Source organism: Barbus barbus (genome assembly GCF_936440315.1).
Source record: "Barbus barbus genome assembly, chromosome: 5".
NCBI lineage: Eukaryota > Metazoa > Chordata > Actinopteri > Cypriniformes > Cyprinidae > Barbus > Barbus barbus.
The window spans coordinates 34,363,657-34,383,611 of record NC_136733.1 but is presented as its reverse complement, the minus strand read 5'-3'; the positions used below and the strand labels follow the sequence as shown (position 1 = coordinate 34,383,611).

The following is a 19,955-nucleotide window of genomic DNA, read 5'->3' as shown; positions in this document are numbered from 1 at the left end:
ACGCAAGACAACAAGAAACACGGCCTGTGAAATCACTGAAATATATCGGTGTATTTTAGTGCTTTTGAACTGCAGTTACTACATTCACCAAGATTTGTTTATCCACAAAATCACCCGGGGACCGTGTTTTTCAAGCTGTCATCTCGCCCTACAGGTTGGAAATCGTCTTTCAAAAAATAACTCGAAAATATGCCAAAGAAAAGTCATAGTTGGTTCGACAATATTGTTTTCGACAATGTGCAATCGACATGTAGTAATTGTTATTTTGACTTTGTCAAATCATAATATCTTATAATCCTCTATAATACTTTTATTTTGCACTAGGGATTGAAGGAGTCAGAAATGGAAAGTCCTCGTGTTGGTGTGGTGAGAGAGTCCATGCTGCATCGTCCTCTCTTAATTAAGGTCAGGACTGATATTAATATTAAGAATGGCTTTGAATAGTAAGTTACTAGGAAAGGCAACTTTGTAAACGTATTTATCTGCATAGCACCATGTATGAATGCTTTATTCTCGCATATATATAATAAACAAACAAATAATTAGTCTTAATGTATAAATTCCTGCTGTGTTTCACAAGCAAATGGTGAAATGTTCACCTTTTTGTTTCGAAAAGCACAACAAAATAACGTCATAACTAAAATGAGCACTAGATGGCAGAGTTAGTCTCTGAATAAATCTGACTATGACTTCTCAGCACTCTCACACACATCGTGCAAGTCACTTAACACTAATATTAATAAGCTGAAGCGTAAACCAAGAGTTTTTTTTTAAAAGATACACTCCCAGAAAATGTAACCCACCCTGGTTTAGTCTGTTTTATTTTTAAACCTTCATACTTTGTTGTAAACGCATTAAGTTATGCTCAGAAGGCTGTTAATGGTCTGTGAATTCTCGCTTTTTTTATAAGTATGTGTATTGAATATTAAAGTTTAATTTATTTTTCATTAATTCATTCAAAAAAAAAAAACAACAATAACTGTGAAAAAGATTTGCGTCTCCATGGGATTCAATGTTCCAATGAATATGTTTTTGTAACCAACAAATGATTTCTTCTGAATGTTTGAATAAAGGAATTGTGCACGTTAATAGTGTCAAACTGTAAATGATCCAAAAGGGTGTTTTCACAATGATGCCACAGGAGAACTTTCAGTGATTAATTTTTATTCGTTTTTCCACTACAAAGAACTTTTAGTGCAGTTGCAAGGTTCTATGGATGTTAGGGGTTCTTCTTAGAAACACAGATTACAGCAAAGTAGGCCTACTTTTATTTTTAAGAGAGTGCGGTACTGAGATTTGTTTGGTGCCGATCACATTTTTTTCTCTGCTTTCCTGTAGTTAGCCCTCTTTGTGAAACCCAGCGCAAGTCTTGAATCTCTAAGTACTTCCAGCGTATCTTTCATCTAATTCTGCTTCATTTCAACCTCATCAAGTCTACCATTGGAGCAGAAGGAAGAATGAAAGGAACCTGCACAATTCTCAATGTTTCTCCTTTTCTTTCGCTTCCATGGCCTTTCTCTCTTTTCACACTCATCCAATCATCCTGGCCATCCCTGGTGGGATAAGATGCCTCTGTTAGACCTTTGCTTGCTTTCGCCCCTCCTTTCTTTCTAATGTTCTCTAGGGTTATTTGATATGCCCCTTTTGACTGATGCAGAAAATAGGATTACTGTATTTAAATGACTATGATAATGAACTGCGTGCATGTTCCCATAGTCCCATGAGATCAAGGATTTCTCATTCTTTTTCATTGTGAGCAGTCATAGCTACAGGTTTTGGCAATGCGCTGGAACAATGACAGAGTCATCTGTGAGGATTTAAGCTTTTGTTCTTGTGGCGTTGCCTGATGTTGCTCTATTTCTTCCCTATTGCACATCTAGTTTTGAGAGCTGTAGGTTCGAACATTCAACCTTCTTCAATCAGCGGAGTCTGTCTTTGCTCGCTTGCAATGTAAAGGGAGACCCGTGAAAGGCTCATATTCATTAAGAAATAGGCCAACTGCAGCAAGTCCCTTGTGCTGAGCACTCTTGTCGGCCTGCGCAGCAGTTCATCATCGCCGAAGTTTTCTCTGCTTACGCAGGGCTGATGTATGGCTGTCCCGTGGGGAAAAGGGACATATATCTTAGTAATGTGCTAATAGGCCTCAAAGTGAAAAGGAGAGGAATTAGTCTGCATCTTGAAGCGAGCACCCAATGTGCAGTTTTCTGTGTTTCTGACCAAAAAGTTGATAGTGAGAAAAGTACAAAAAGGCCTCTCCTCTCCTCTTGTTAATTCCTTTTTGATGAGGCATGGCCAATAAATCCTGTTTTCATGCCTGTATTCCCTGATGACCAGTAAATTAGAGATCAGGGGAGCAGATTTGGGGCTTTTGTTGTTCTCTGGTGTCTGAGAGAGCCCTGCTGTGCAGCAGGCTGGCTGGGCCCCATTCACAGTTCCCTCTTCCCACTCATTACCATTCGCTTCATTCAGCCTGTGTAGCTAATGCTAGACACACGGCAATCTGCGGTTCATTCTTAAGCAAATCTGTACTGTAGCCGATACTTTCCTGCAGCACAAATTTATTATATATATGTGGTCTGGCCTAAAGCTGTTTTTGCATGAATTTAACTTAAATCTGTAAAAATAAAAAAATATATCTTTTGAAGGCTCTGGGTGCTTTAAAAAGCAATATCAGAGTTTGAGAGTTGGCAAATTAAGCTAAAATTTCATACAGTTGCCTGGTGACTTTAATTGACCTCTGGAATTTATTTGAATTGCAAAAGAACTGGCCCAGACCTTGACCTTCACCCACCTCAGTTGTACATAGGCATCTACAGTTAGGCCCACGCATAGTGCCTCACTATAACTTCTGCAAGGTGCTTTAGCTTCCACACGGTCTCTGTAGCAACACAGGGCCTTATTATTAATGGGATCCAGCTGGGACTGCTGTAGACAAAAGCACAGAGAGACAGATACATAAGCATGAACCCAATACATAACTGTAAACTGCTTGCATAATAGATACATGTAAATGAGATAAGTAAAAAAAACCTTTGGCATATGTAGTCTGTCATAACAAGGGCCGTATGCATTCATTTATGGATTAAGAGAATGGAAACAGATGTATCATTCTTGTCCGTGTTCAGTTGTAGTGCTAACTATTTATGTAGTCTGAGGGGCCACTATCAGCTGTGAACTATCATTACAATTTAAAATAAAAATTATAATAGTATTTTATTTCTGTCATGGTAAAGCTGAATTTTCAGTAGATCTGGTGCTCAAGAAACATTTCATGTTGAGAACAGCTGCTTCAATACTTTGTGGAAACCATGATATGTTTCTTAGAGGATTCTTTAATGAATAGAAAGTTGAAAAGAACAGCATTTATTTGATATAGAAATCTTTTTAACATTATTAATGTATTTTCGATTAATTGAATGCATCTCTGAATAAAGGTATTCATTTCTTTCAAAACAATTTTTGCACTCTTGAACTACTTTCTATACCGCTTATTAACATGGTTTAAACGCAGCTTGTGATCCAAATTTTTTTTATTAAAGACACCCACACATACATACTTAAGCATACATACATCTTAAGCAGTAGGATAACACTCATCTGTATTGAAGAAGGGTAGCACAAGCTTGCCCAGACACATGCTCCCAATTAGCTGACCCTCTTTATGGAAATGCCTCATCAATTATACCCAAAGCTTCAGGATTTGCCACACATAAAGAGAGTTAGCATCTTAATAACCAGCCAGACTATAGAGGAGATGAGATGAATGTGTGTGTATGTTTGCATTGCACATATGCGCGCATTGACATTCTGGGGATTTTAGAAGTTGGCTGATATTAATTTAGAGTTGACGGATTTAGCTAGAGAAGAGAAAAGCTGTGATCTGATGAGAAAGTTAGGGTTATGATTCCACTTTCTGTCCCCTCAGCATTTTTGACTTAATCCTTATTAATAAATTTATTTTTTAGCTGACTTAAACATGTTGGCATTTTCTGGATTGCCTTCTACTGCATACAGCAGTGAGGTCGAAATTATGAGTATGGAGCATGTTTTCATCGTCTGCTTCTTTATAACAGTGTATATATTTGAAATCTCTCCATGAATTGTATCAGATAACACTGTGACAAAGATACAGATTCTTTTTTGTGCTTCCCCACTTCCGCTTTCTCTCCATTCATTCCCTCCATTTACTTTAGTTGAGATGAAGAGATTATTTTTAAACCAATGTGCCTGCTGTCCTGTAATCAGGCACCAGATGGCGCTGAACCGAGTTGGAAGAGTTGGATAATAATTAGTGGAGACAGTTCGGTGAGCATTACTGTCGTTATCCTCTAATCGTCATCATGGGCACTTTTATTTGTAAGTCTGACGGAGAAGCTGTCTGTCAGCACTGATGAGATGAGATGATCAGGCCTGGCTCGCAGTTCTTCATGCCGCTGCCTGACAAGATTAAACCAGTTCCACAGGGACCAAATAAACCTACTAGGTCCTGGACAGGAGGAGCAGACCAGTTTTATCCAGAAGCTTCCTCCAAAATGTGTGTAAATCTAGTAGCAAGGCTGTCAGGAACGATGTCTGGATGAGATCAAGGGGAAAAAAAGACAAATACCACATGGTACTCGCAACAACTGAGAAAAAAAACAAAAAACAATTTGTCCAAGGGTTCAAACAGGACCGGCAACGGGACTGAAAAGTGCAGTGATGGACTCACAGGGTCAGCACTAAACTAATCTCAGCAGCTCAAGCCAAATCCTAAAAGCACACATGAGCAAGAGAACACAAAAGGATGGTGAAATTAAAGCACAGGGACCTGAATAGACTGAAGGGGTCTCCTTAGTAAGAGATGATTATGTCCCCCTGTTCTCTGTTTCTTTTAGCCTGTGCGAATAATCTGCTCCCGCTGACCCTCGTGTAGCCTCTCCTGAAGCGGCCCTATTCTCATGCCGGCCTCTGGCTCTTTCAGCAGGTCCATGCCTGGTTAATAAAAACACAATATAGAGACAGATCACCAGTAAATGACAATATAAAAGGAGCTTTTGCTTAACATAATCCTTCGCCCGACTTGCCTTTTCTGTTGTCCTCTTCTCTTTCAGCCCTTTTATTGCGAATGAAAGGCCCAATAATGTTTTGAGGGGTCTGATTAGCCGTTTTACGCCAGTGGTCAACACGTTCCGTCAGGCATCTCTAAGTGTTCTCCTCAAAACAATCTGCAGATTAAAATTGCGAAGGGGATTAAAGGGTTGGCTGAGAAGCCTGGTGGCACTTGCTGAAAAGATTGGTGCTTTTAAGAAGCGTTTGATACGTTTCAGCAGACATGTTAACTAGAGGTTTGGTGTCTTGTGAGTTAAAAAGGCCAAGAAAGATTTAGGTTATCTCAGTTTGGCCGTGCTTAGGAATTCATCATCAAAAAGGGCCAAGTTTGGCAGTCGAGTTTGGTTTTTGGAGGGCTTTACTTGCCCAGCATGATTGGTGGGGGTCCAGTGACAAATATCTTTCAAATCCATTTTTCAATGTAGACTATTCAAAGCTCAGAATAATGAAGGATTGAGGGTTTTTAACCAAGAATTAAGTCTTTAGAGCACAGCAAACACAGAGATCTCCAGAGATGACGATAGGCTCACTGCGTTGATTCTTTTCTCCCTCCAAAAATTGCATACGGCATCGTGAGGAGAACCGCCGACATGAATGTAACTCTGTGACTGACACATGAGCACACCTGCCTCATGTTCCATCAAACATCAAAGATTTGTGCTTCTGGAGTGCTCAGGCACCATATTCCACAGATCACTTTTGATACATCCGGTTGTCACCTTTGCCGTGGTTTGATTCTCAATTTTCCACCTTTTCGCAGCTAAGCTGCTCTTAAAACAACGCTTTCAGCTGTTTAACAGAGCTCAGAGAAAAATAGTGGGCTTTTCTTTTGCCCCATGAGAGCTTCTCTCTGGGTAGATTATGATAGGGGGTAAATACCCCCCTCCCAAACAACCCCCCCTACACACACATGGTAGGATAAGTGTTGCCTTTTTCAACTTTTTAGCTGTCAATCATCTTACAGTTATGACTCTGGAGACATAAATCATACTCTACATGATCTGACTGGACTACATTGTGCTAGTAATTCAGTCCTGACTGAAGAAATCAGCCATCAAGATCACTCACATCAACGTTCAATGGGAATTCATTTTACTGTGCTGCCAGACACCACAGTCATTTGGGCTTCTTTTGCGGCATTTTTTATGGTAATAAGTTTGTGCATAATTATGATTTTATTAATAGACACAATCAGATGCTTTTGTGTGCCAGGGTTTGAAGGTGTAGGTCGGAAAACTGCCTGTCAATCAAGAAATCAGCCGCCACTCTAGAGGTCCATAAAACTTTGACATTGTGATGCATGCATTGTCTTACGCCGTTAAATTCTTCAGTTTAACAGGGCCTTTATTGTGGTGATGTAATTGAGGTTGATTGACAGTTTGATTGACAGTGTTCAGGTTCAGAAAAAAAAGGGTCTTGAAAAATAAGAGCTGTTGTTCTGTCAGAAAATAGACATAAACAGCCTTTAGAGAGAAAATGAGATAAATATTTAGATAAAAACAATTACTAAAATAATTATTATTTACAAATATATACATATTTAGTAACAAATAATTATTAAAATGTACTTAAAATAAAAAATGAAATTTAAATTTAGAATTGAAGTCTGTCTACATCTGCATGATATTTTTAAAATGTAATAAATACAAATATTTCATGAAATAGTGTCCTTATAATCTCATTATTGTGTTCTCTCTATAGCCAGCTCTTGGAAAGACCAAGTCAAGAGGTTTGTCCTATCCGGGGCCTGACTTTGTTTTTGGGACAGCGACCACAATTCAGGATGGAGGAGTGCCAGAGGGTAAGTGGCAAATATTTGCCTTTAAAACTGTACCACTGTTGGCTTTACATTCGAAACCTCATCATTATGATTCAGTCATTATAAAGCTCCATCTACACTAACTCAAAGCCTTTTGTTTATGAGACACCATTCCCGTTCCCCCTCAACTCTTGTCACAGAATGATGTCACAGTGCGTTTTCTTGAGTAAGTGTCCCCTCAGGCGCTTAGCCTGTGCTGTCAGTGCGCTCCTGTTAGCATACTAAACTGTGCCTGACTTATGCACTGGCTCCCCGTCTCACACTTTAATTATGCACTTCCAACGGACGACAGGCAGTGACTGCAAGTGTCAAGCCCTTATACAGTCCCATAACCAATGATGCAGTTCTAGGCTGAGGTTACCCTGTCATGCTTATCTAAGCTTACTCATCACAAATCCTTATGTAACAATTATTGCAGGAAACACCCAAAACTGATCTCTACTTGGTTCTGAACATGTCAGCCAGAGCCTTGCAGGAGCCCATGCCTGCTTTTATTTTGCCGGTGTCATAAAGGAGAGCTGCCAGTCACCAAAGCCATTGAACAGTTTTGGGTTTTCGCTGCCTCAAACTGCTTATCTGTCTATGGCTGTATCTAATAGTTTGAGTACTGATAATATTTCTAACTTAAGCATTCAGAACAAGGTAGAAGTATATGTCATTTATTTGAAAAAAATAATTTTTTTGTTACCACTTTTAAGTTAATTTAACTTTTAACAGTATAGTGATGTTTGTTCATAGTGTTATTTGTCTAAGAAGTCTCCAGAAGTTATGACTTATTTAGACCTATAAAACCAGTGTGTATTGCATTCTCAGTGTCCAAAGCTGCCACATTGCAAGAAAAATAGTATTTTTAAGTGAAAATAACAAGATAAATGTACTTTAAAAGCAAAATGATATCAGACAATATTTCCTGAATTAAGTTTTTCTAACCCTGTTGGCAAATTGATTTTCTTGTTTTACGCATACATTTAATTGCGTTCAGTTTCAGATATGTGACCCTGGACCACAAAACCAGTCTTAAGTGTCAATTTTTCAAAATTGAGATTTATACATTATCTGAATGCTGGATAAATAAGCTTTCCATTGACGTATGGTTTGTTAGGATTGGACAATATTTGGCTGAGATACGACTATTTGAAAATCTGGAATCTGAGGGTGCAAAAAAAATCTAAATACTGAGAAAATCACCTTTAAAGTTGTCCAAATTAAGTTCTTAGCAATGCATATTACTAATCAAAAATTAAGTTTTGATATATTTACAGTAGTAAATTTACAAAATATCTTCATGGAACATGATCTTTACTTAATGTCCTAATGATTTTTGGCATAAAAGAAAAATCGATCATTTTGACCCATACAATGTATTTTTGGCTATTGCTACAAATATACCCCAGCGACTTAAGACTAGTGTTGTGGTCCAGGGTCATACATGACGAAAATACTGATTAGAAAAACTTGCAGTGCCTTGTAATCCTTCTCATCAAAGGAATTTTGTGTGCTGAATTAAGTCTATATATCAGTTCTCTCTCTCTCTTTCATTTTTTAGCTATCTCCAGCTGGCACACTCACACTATGTCTACCAGAAACAGGGAGGCTCAGAGGGATTTTATCGCCCTTAACAGAGAAGGGGTCAAGTCAGGCTTGGTTACTGCTAAAGAGCTGCATCAGTACCGCGCCACCCATGACATTCGGCGCCAACCGTTAGCCAGAGAGGGGTTTCGCAGGTCTGCCCCAGATCGCATACCACCAGATGCTTCGTTTGGAATTACTAACAGGTGAGTGTATAGGTGTGTTTACCATTATAGTCTCAGTCTAATCTCAATCAAAGCTTGCTGAGAGGAATCAGAAGAAAGCAAATCATTATTTTTAGTGAAAACAATAATTTATATTTTCAAAGAAAAGGGTGTTACTACATTATTTAAAAACTCACTAATACATTTTTATAAAGAGGAAGAAACCATTTATAAATCTCTACATACTGATATGCATTTTAATGATACCCCCCTCTGCCTCGGCTTTGTCTCTTTCCCACTGTCTGTTTACATCTCCCACCCACATATACACACCCTCATGTCAGATATAGGCAGTGAATCAAAACATCCAAAAACACTTGGCACCGCACAGGAACAATTTTATAGTCTGCCACAAAGCTTTGTCTAAAAGAAAATGTCAATAAAAGTTTTCATAAACATATTCAGTAGCATTGCATTTATATATTTAACAGTAACCTTTTTTTAAATTAATAATAATAATTGGGGGGGGGGGGGTTATTTTGAAAATAATCATTATATTTTAAGAATTTTGTTTTGCTTGGCTGAAAATTATAGCCAAAAGCCAGCCATGTAAATAAGCATCTGAAGAAACATCTGTCAAATGGTTGTATCAGTATTAGATTGAATAAATCCTATTATGTCCAGCACCCAGCCTTTCAGCAAATCATTTAGGACTTCTGGGTGAATATTATTTCTGTAATTAATATTCATGAGCCAGTAATCAGTTCTGTACTGTAAAAAAGGAATTGTTTTGATTTTTTGGTCCTCTCAGCTATTGTCTTAAGTCAGACTATTTTTTGTCATTTCACATTTGTTTATTTACTAAATGCTAAATGTGTCATTCAGCCAATAAATTTCTTGTTCAGCAAATGTTCATTTAGTAATACAATAAATTATTGATCTAGCATTTTGTTGTCACATACTTTACAAAGCAAAAAGGCTGTACACAGACTCCAGATGAGAATGAAAAATAAAAGATGTAAAAAGTCAACAAAAAAACTGCAAAACAATAATCCTACAACAAGAACAACATAATTAATTAATGCTGCAATGCATGCTTGGAACTCACAAACCCAGTATAGTTGAATCGGTAAACTGGAAAATATGTAGTTGCTTTTACTCACCTGGATATATTGAGGGAGCAGATCTGTAAATAGGTCCAAGAAAACAATTTACAAATCTGTACGCCATTCTTATGTGGGAATCTGAGGTGGATGGGTGTTGATCAACTTAGAAAGTGATTTGGGTGTTTTATTTTTCTGGAAGCGGCAAAAGGCAAGAGCAGGAAAGTGATAGAGGTACAGAATTGTATATCAATAAGAATCAGAGGGAAAGAGGTAGAAGGAAGGGAGAGAGCACTCATCTTTGAGCTCTGTGCCCACTGAGATATGACACGAGCACTCTGCTGAGAGCACAGGTAAGATTATTACAGCGGTCCGCAGCGCCACAAGCTCCCTTCACTCCTTCCTTCTGCCTTCCGCCTGCTTTCTTTTTTGTTCTCGTCCTCTAGGGCCTTGATACTGTTGAAATGGAGCTGAATTATTTAACTGAAAACACAGCTTTGTGTCCAGACTTTCTCTCTTTCGCGCACACACAGACACACACACTTGATGTTGATACATCCAGTGTGAGAAGTGCTAGGTGAGAATGTGTTTCAAGAGTCAGTCAGGAGAAAGGAGGTCTGAAGCAATGAGAGGTAAGATCAGGGGTCCACAGGGACTTGTTTGGCCCTGCACTCTATCCATCAAATGCTGTTTGCCAATGCCACGGTAAGCCCTAATGAGGGTGTGCTAGGATCCTTGCACAAAATGTCACTATTCCCATGCACACACAATAAATACAGCACACACATGCACACAAGAGATATATATCTGGAGATATCTATTTGAGATATAAGAATGTTTTGTTTTCACAACTTTACACCAGGCGGTCTAAGATCAAATGCCAGTGAAATGGAAGTGCTCGGCGTTCCATTGCACTACCCAGAACCTCATTGGGAGGCTCCCTTAGCTGCCTATTTAAACTCATTAGGATGTTGAGCCATTGATCACAATGCCCAGATAGAATATGCATAGCGGCATAGGGTATATATATATATACTGATGATTATGAGTTTGCTATCACTGGCCTACTATACTGAACGTTATTATATAAACAGCAGCAGAATATGGTTATTATCAGTCCCAGAGTTGTAACTAGTTACAGTAATAATATTACTTTTTTGCAATAACTAGTAGTGTGACTAATTTCTAATACAATTTTAGTAATAATATTACAGTTACCATCCATAAAACAGCTTGTTACTTAGTTATTTTGATCCCTTAAGCCCTAGTGATTTGAAATCCACCAATCCAGTAATTCCTAGAATTATTCTCAGAATTCTCATGACTTGCACATGAAGTCACCAGTGCAGCAGGCAAGCTTGGAATATGGAAAGGTATTGTCATTACATTGATTTTGTCAGGAGAAAAAATGATCTGAACACTGATGTGTAAGTTGTGGCATTATTTTATTCTGCATTATATGGCTTGCCCACCCACATCCCTCTGATCCCAATATAAATTGTATTACTAGAATTAAAAACATTTTTAGAAACCGTATTTTCTTATGAACTTTTGTGATTTCTTTTGATAAAATGCATCATGAAATACAATTGTATATGAGTAACAGAGATATTATAGCAACAATTAGCTTCAAACTACACAATTAATGAGAATAATACAACACTTTGACTTAAAGGTTACTATCAATCACCATTGAGTGTTTGCAATAACTTCTAACTGCGATCCAATGTGAATTTTGGTGAAATGATGAGGCAGAAATATATTTTTAGTAACATTTTAGAAGAATTTTATGGGGAAGATATGCAATTACAACTTCTGTGGGTGAAAGAAAAGTAATGTAACTAGTGTAACTAAGCCAGAAAGTAATTAGTAACGTATCCTAATATTAGCTATCAGCCTACTTTTGAAATGAGTAGCCTAACTATGAGTAATAAATTACATTTTTGGAGTAACTAGCCCAACACTGGTCAGCCCTGTATTAGAAAGATAACCTAATGCTTCTTTACGAGAGTGACAACCGTAGGCTATTCTGTAACCGAACTTAAACACGTTCGTACATTTTCTGGACTCACAAACCATTTTTGTCGAACCGCTGCTGTGTGAATGGAACAGTATGGTGTGTTGTTGTGTTTTGTTTTCATGAATTTACAGAGACGGAGATGTGTGCCATCTGAAGGTTTTAGATTCAGTCACCATCTTCAATCCGCGCTAATCTCGTCAGTTTTGTGGTCTGTACTGTTATCTGTACAATTATCTGTACTCAGATAATTAAGATTTGACAGATGAACTCGGCCTCGATGGTAGGCCTACTCGCTTCGCGTCAACTACGATGCCAGTGTTATGAACATCGCCATCTTTGATACACGGTTTTGTCACCTGCGGTTACAGATGATATTCACGGCTAGCGCAGCAATAATCACATTGATTATTCGTTCATACAGTAGCGACTCGAATACTGCATGTAATGAGTTCTGTGAACGTTAGAGTCACACCTGTTATTAAATGCAACTGTCAATGCCAAACACTGAACATGGCTTAAAAGACTTTATAGTTCAACTCGTGTCATTCCAAACCTGCATGACTTGCTTTCTTCTGTAGAACACAAAAGATATTTTAAAGAATGTTGGAAACCAAACAGTTTTGGTTACCACTGACTTCCATTAGGCCTATATGAAAACAAAAATCTTATTTTATGTTCCAGAGGAGAAAGAAAGTCATACAGGGGAGTAAATGATTTTGTGAACAATCCTTTTAAATATATTGTCTAATTTGATTATGCTTTTATCTACCAAAACAAGTGTAAACCACGGAATTCTTCATATTCAGATTTGGGTAACCTGAGAAAACTGTTTTGTTCCATTTTAGACCATCAACCCCAATCTCAGAGCTCATGGAGTATAAGTATGCTCAAAAATGGCTGGAAGAGCAGCAGGCCAAGGACAAAATCCTGCAGGCCCATCGGCATAAGAAGGTCTGTTGAAGATATCGCAGTATGACTTTAATATTAACCTCCGCTTCTGTGAGAAGAGTGATTAAGCTGTAAGTGTCTATTGAATCCTTCACAGGCTCAGCTTGGACGTATACAGGATACAAGAACAACCATGCTCCGCAAGAGTCGCCCCTTACCTGAGGCCCCATCCATGTGGAAAATGCCTCGTTTCCAGCAGGTGAAAACTCCCCTAGTGCCTGCCTACTATTTCGTTTTCACTCTGTAGTGTTCATGCTAATTTTTCTTCCACACCTAATTAGTCTACTTGTTTTTTAAATAATACATAATTATATTTGTGGCAACTATATGCATTTTATATTATATTATTTTTTTCATTCAGTAGTTTAATTGACTCCCACTGGAAGGATAGACAGGATCAGTGCACTGTGTGTGTGTGTGTGTGTGTGTGTGTGTGTGTGTACATGTACATGTACATGCATGAGAGAGAGAGAGAGAGTGTGCGTGTGTTGTGACAGCATGAAGTATGAGGATGCCTTGCTGAAAAATCTACGCTGAAAGTAACAATATCTGCCTCAAGCCCTTACGATTGTTCACATGCACACTAACCTCTTCAGTTTTAGTCCATCTGCTAGCCTTAATGCAAAAGCACCAAGTAAATCAAAAGTGCTTTGTTTTTATTGGTCTTTTGCGTTGACAAGCAGACTACCAGCCTGACAGCTCTACCTGTCAGCGGTGCATGACAATTCTCTATTGACAATCCCCAATGCTTCCAATTATGAAGGAATCAGACTCCTGCTGAGCTAATGATGGCCCTTACACACATCCAAACACACCTTTACAAGCATTGACGGAACACCACAATACATATGCACTAGCAACATTATTTATTTACACAGGGCTCCGGACCGTGAGTAAAAATTGTCGCAAATGCAACAAAAATATTAAATCATTTTAAAAATGATTTAAAACCCAGTTGAGGAAGTTTTGTCCATATGTGATATCATCTTGTTCTAGCGTGAGTCGCTGATTCTTGCACACAACAACAAAAAACACAGTGTGAGACCACAATCCTTCGTGTCTGATTCATGAAAAATTATTTCTTTTTAATAATTCAGCCAAAAAGATTCACGAAATGGCTACAGACTTGAACTTGGGTCAGATCTGAAATGAACTGGAGGTAATTAACTTAAGATTTGTGACACTTTTTATTGACGTTAATTTGACAATGTGTTGAAAAATAAATATATATTCATAACTGAGTTTTGTTGGCCAAATTAATGTTGTTCTATTATTGGTTATTGAGAATGATATTTGTTGTAAAACATCAAATTGGAACAAATGTATTCAGTATTTAAGCCATCTTATTACACAGAAGTGACTGTTGTAAAAGGATAAATGTAAAAGCTTTGAGAATTTAAGATTTTAGCTAAATTATATATATATATATATATAAAATAATTTCGCTCCTAAATATTTAATTTTAGGATCCAGTGGGTACCTCACCTTTTTTTGTATCACACAAATATAGGAACACAAAAAAGCATAAACACAACAACATGGAGATATATTTATTTGCATGACACATGCACGTTTAAACATGAATATTATTGTTGTACGGTGCATATAAGCTCTCTCTCACACAATGATATCCCATACTGCTATTTTTTTTTCCTTTTAACTCTTTCCATGCACTCCTCCACCATCCTATTTTTCCTCTCTGTCTGAATTTCCTCTGCAAATTACATCCCCCTCCCCAACCACACACACACACACACACACACACACACCACACCCCGTGGCTGCCTGTCCTGTCGTCCACCCTCAGTCGGCTCTAATGAGGGAGGGAGAGTGTTATTTTGGTTGCACGTCTGCGCTAAATTCTCTCTTGTATGACAGCTGATGGAGAGAGAGAGGAGCGTTAACCTTATAAAAGATTTACCTCTGCTCATTACAGCCTGTCAAGTAGCTTTCCTGATAGCACCAGGTTCGACATTTGCATCCTTGACTCTCTTCTTCATTCTACACTCATTTTCTTCATCCCTGTTGTTTGTTTGTTTGTATTGTCACCTTCCTTTACATCTCTTTCATTCCACCTTTCTTGAGACGTGTGTTCCTCCTATTTAATTCAAAAAGGTTTGGAGGTGTCAAAAGTGTTTGTGGGAGGCAACAGATTTTTAGAATAGAAAAAGGAAAAAAGATAAACAAATAAATATTTTTAAAACATGATGTGACACCGATAAAGTTTCAACGTGTTTTTGCTGTTCAGAAACATGCCATAAACATGGTAAACATATAAAATAGAAATTTTCATGCATATTTTTCTTACATATCTGCCTGTTTTGAGCCATTGTTCAAATTATAAATGTGCTGTGCCAACAAGTTCCATTATTTAATAGCTGTCAGTATACATTTTTACGTACCAGCTTAGATGCTACAGAAGTAAAACATGGCAAAGCGTCTCTGCTGCCTTTTACAGGGATATGTTTTTTAATGTTCGACTATTCTGACTGCACTTTTGTGTATCAAAACCGAAAGTCTTCCATGTTCCAACAGTGCCATCCATGTTACTTTCCTCTGTCATTCATATCTTTTTGTTTTTGGTGTTGAACTGCAATAAGCCTAAATCTATTTTCCTACTCTAGGACGATTTATCAGATGCAATGAGATTACACACTCTTTTTTTCCTACATATTATATTATTATATATTATAGCATCCCAGTCTGCTGAAAGTCAGTGTAAGATTTATGGGACACTGTTTTGTATTCTGTAGGTGGGACCAGCTCTGGACACCTTTCGAGATCCTGAAGCCCGGAAGAAAGCTATGAGCGCCCACCACTCAGAGTCTGCAAGCAGGAGAGGGATTCTGGGTCAAGGCACTTATACGGTGAATTAACAGAGCTACAATGATTTGATCTCAGCGCCTCTGTGAATCAGGCTTCATCTTTAAGTATTAATCTCTCAATAAAAAAAATGTGATGTAATTTGTTCTGTTTTTTTCTTATTATTTATTATCATATCATATTGGTCTCTGGGACATCTGAGAGTTGGAATGGGGGTCTTTGAGTCTGTCCAAGTTTAAAAACCCTGCTTTAGATGTTGGTTTAAAAGGGAAACTGGTGGATGAATGATAAAGTGGTGAATGTAAAATCTAGCACCTTGTGCAGGATCCACATGTCAGTATTACGTGTCTGCGATTTATTTAGAAGAGGGAGGGTTGACTATCTTTCTCTCCCTCCCACAACACATACGTGATCATCAGCCCCCAAAAACACCCTTAAACCAATAACGACATGGCGCTCGGGACAAACGCGGAATGGACACCTTTAAAAGCTGTTCCTCCTCCGGTATTGGCTGTTTCCTTCAGGGTGTCATTTTCAGGTCGTGGAGATCACTGCCTGTGTTTATACTCCGTTACACAGGTTTAGTCCTCGCAGACCTGGACTAGAACTTTACACATCAGCATCGGGTTTAGGTCAGAGGATTTGGGGCTTAGCAGGGTTGTAGTTGTGTCTCTAGAGAGCCAGATAAGTTTCCAAGCTAATGAATAGTTTTATAATGAATGCTGATAGTGCTGTTCTTATGTAGTTGTACCTGTCCTTGGTGCTGAAACTGACCGGTGCACTTCACGGATTTGCTTTCGAGGGACTGTACGACAACAAATTCAACAAATCTGACCTGCAATCATCGACAGGAGGAGGATCTGGTAAAAACAACTTTAACAAATATAGGACCTTTTTCCCCCGGGATAAAATCTAAAGGAGTTTGGCGGACTTTAAAAAAATGGCCAGAATAGTCATCTAAATTTACCGTTGTAAATCTACCAGTTTTCGCTGTATCAACAAAACCAGTGTCAGAAAGGACAAATGCACATTTGATATCGATTTGTCTCGCGATGGAGGTATCAAACGGGTCGAGCTTTGGGATCGAGTCTATACTTTCTCACAGACCGACCAGTCCGTGTGTGTCAAAGGGGGAGTGCAGGTCTCCAGCGGAGTTGAGCCCGCGGTCGGATCTGGACAGCGGCTGTTCGTCGCCTCCCTCCCCGAGACGGACTTCGGTGGAAGACGCGGTGCAAAGACACGCTCGCGCCCTCGGACTGGACTCTCCTTTACAAATATCTCAGCAGCCGCGAACAGTCACGTCCTCGTTCTTGATCAGAGACATACTAGCGGACTGCAAACCCTTGGCAGCCTGTGCTCCTTATTCCAGCACTGGACAGTCAGCACAAGACTGCATGGATAAACTTCACAGCAATTCGTCCTCGGACAGTGAATACAGGGGTGAGACACACTAAGCTTGTTTTTTTTATTTTTTTAAGCAAAATATATCTACTCAAAAGATTTCCAATGCAAACACTGTTATATTATTATTTTATTTTTACATTTTATATTTAGATTAAATTAAAACTGATATATGGTCACACGCTGTTTTGCATTTTTACATTCTTAAGAAATTAGGTAAAACTTACTAAATCAAGATAAATATGTAAATGTATTTTTTAATGTTTAAAATCGAGATCTAAAATAAGAAATCAGTCCGAAAACGGAGGGTTTTCTAAGAGATCACAAAATAATTACAAATAAATGGGCAGCATTGCTGACCTCCGTCAAGAAAAAATAACAAATTATTCAGGCCGATATTTTTATGATAATATTTTCGTTTACTTTTTTATTCCTTCCTATAACGCAGTCCAATGTAATTAATCGTTCAATTTATTTGCAATCGAACAATATGGTATTAAAATAAAAATGTATCCCTGTTTTGGAGGTCATTTTGACCCAAATCAAATGTCCTGATACAGGTTCAATCAACTGAGAGAGCCTGTTTGCTCACAATTAAGCTCACAACTAATTGGCAATAAATGTGTTTCCTTAAATAATTTTGGCTGTGAATTTGTCCATCTGATGATCAGATGTGTAACACAAAGACAAGCCGCTTTTGAGAGACTTCAGTTCTCATTGCAGCTCATTTGAGCTGTTGTTTAAATTCTTAAATGTAAAATTACAACAAAATAATATCAAGAAGTGTCTCGTGCTGTTTAAAACCATATGCATTTAAATAATGGAAATAACTGAATTTAACAATATAACAAACGTGAATGAGCTCGAGAAAGAAATGGCAATTCTGTCAAAATGCTAAATGCTTATGATATAAATGTGTGCATGGCGTTTTCAGTGAAAGACGAAGCTGATCGAGAAATCTCCAGCAGTAGAGACAGCCCCAGCTCCCGGCTGAAGAAGCCTCGGAAAGCGCGCACTGCGTTCACGGATCACCAGCTGGCGCAACTAGAGCGCAGCTTCGAGCGTCAGAAGTACCTCAGCGTGCAGGACAGGATGGAGCTGGCAGCGTCCCTCAACCTCACCGACACACAGGTCAAAACATGGTACCAAAACCGCAGGTGAATACAAACATCATATACTTTTGCACAGTCAAAGATGAAATTAAATTGACAGGTTTTATACAAAATCACTATGAAAGGTTTTATATTTCTGAAATAGGCCTAATATAATATCAGTAGCCTATTATTTTGTAAAAGAATCGGTTGTTGTGTGTTTTTTCTGTTATGCTCTCAAAAAATTCAACCACAACGGGAAAAAGTTGTGCATATACAACCACTCACAGCACGACTCCAACACATTTAGTCATAAATAATAAATTACCGCATCGTGTATCAATAATTTAGCTTCCGAGTAGTAATTAAACAATTGCCAAAATGATCAATTATTTATCTGAAATGGCTCTTTGCTGAGTGACAATTTGACGGATGAGTGTTTTACAGGATATTACACGGATTCATCCTCGACGAACAAAAACTTTCCACGAAGCGCCAAATAGCTTGTTTGTTTGTAGTTTATTATTATTTTTAAAATATTCATAGCTCTGACTGCATTATGGAAAAAGCTAATATTTGTCATTTTTGAAAAGCATATAGGCCTACCCCTTTCCAGAAAAAAAAGTAACTTGGGCTATTAAAAATTCACCTTGCACCTTGAATTTTAAGAACATTTTTGAATCACGAGGTTTTCTTTGGGTTACTTTATTTGATCTGAGCAAATTTTTCCTTTTCATAAAAATGTCAAATTATGCGAAAAAAAAATATATATAGGCTAAATCAAAGGCCTAAAAACTTGAAGACATCGACACACCTAGGGGGTTTTTGTTTTATGGTTTAGTGTCACATGACATGTCTTCCTGCATGTTAGTTACGCCACACTTTGATTTGATGGACAAGATTTAAGAAATATATACATTTAAAAAAACAACAACAGTAATAATAAACATTCTAGACTCCGAGATAATTTCCTACAATTTCCGTCATTTAAGAAGAAAACTGATATATAAAGAAAACATGAACATGATGTTGCAAATTAATGAGGCTGTATGTTTCAAACAGGACGAAGTGGAAAAGGCAGACAGCAGTTGGACTGGAGCTCCTCGCGGAAGCAGGGAATTATTCAGCTCTACAAAGAATGTTCCCATCGCCCTATTTTTACCCTCAAAGTCTGGTGTCTAACCTCGACCCGGGACCAGGGTTGTATCTGTACAGAGGGCCGTCCGCGCCTCCTCCACCGGTCCCGAGGATCCTCCTGCACGGTCTTCAGGGCGGCGGAGAGCCAGCGTCTCTCCCTGGAGTCATACCGCGACATACACCGCGATGAACTCATCCAACCTGACAAAAAACTCCAACCTCAGGAACGACAGGGTTGCGCTTGGACCCATGTATACTGAACATATAAACGCGCAATAATAGACTTTTCAAATGACTCTGACCAAAAGGTGAATGCTAACTATTTATGAAACTTTAAAGTGCGGAAGTAGTTATCAGAAAATTATTTGACGAGGTTCCATCACCTCATGAACCTCTTTACTGTTTTCTAAAAGAAGTTGCTTTTCCCCAAGAAATGGCGTGGTTTATTTGCACATAATTATGACGCAAGCAAACCAAAATAAACATATCCTAAAAATTTCAATTCAACCATATGCAATTCAATTGTGAATTTTTGATAATGCATTGTAAGAGCAAAAATAATAAAACTAAAACACTAATAACTAACAAATGTAATTTGTCACCGATTAATGTAGTGCTGAGCGACTGTTTTACAAAAGTTCAACCGTTTTTCTGATGAAATGCACAGATGAGCGCAACTAATGGCACTACAACCTGTTCAGACAAGGAATCCGTTTTTGTGGAAATTGTGTTGTTTTCATGGATAGTTTACAACCCAGTTCAACAGACTCTTCTAAATAAAGACTGTGAATT

At 38.2% G+C, this 19,955-nt stretch overlaps 2 protein-coding genes across 2 annotated transcripts; both read left to right on the top strand.

The window, feature by feature from the left end:
* Positions 1-15,673, top strand: LOC306869289 (cilia- and flagella-associated protein 77). The gene is made up of 7 exons (XM_079415981.1): positions 1-154; positions 325-405; positions 6,790-6,889; positions 8,454-8,682; positions 12,609-12,714; positions 12,809-12,910; positions 15,465-15,673. The coding sequence occupies exons 2-7, from the start codon at positions 343-345 to the stop codon at positions 15,585-15,587; spliced, it is 723 nt and encodes a 240-aa protein (XP_079272107.1). The 5' UTR covers positions 1-154; positions 325-342; the 3' UTR covers positions 15,588-15,673.
* Positions 15,674-16,586: 913 nt separating this feature from the next.
* LOC306869620 (barH-like 1 homeobox protein) lies at positions 16,587-19,353 on the top strand (the record flags this gene model as incomplete). Its single annotated transcript, XM_079416427.1, has 3 exons — positions 16,587-16,974; positions 17,870-18,092; positions 19,089-19,353. 3 exons carry the CDS (start codon positions 16,587-16,589, stop codon positions 19,351-19,353), a joined length of 876 nt encoding a protein of 291 aa, XP_079272553.1.
* Positions 19,354-19,955: the final 602 nt, after the last annotated feature.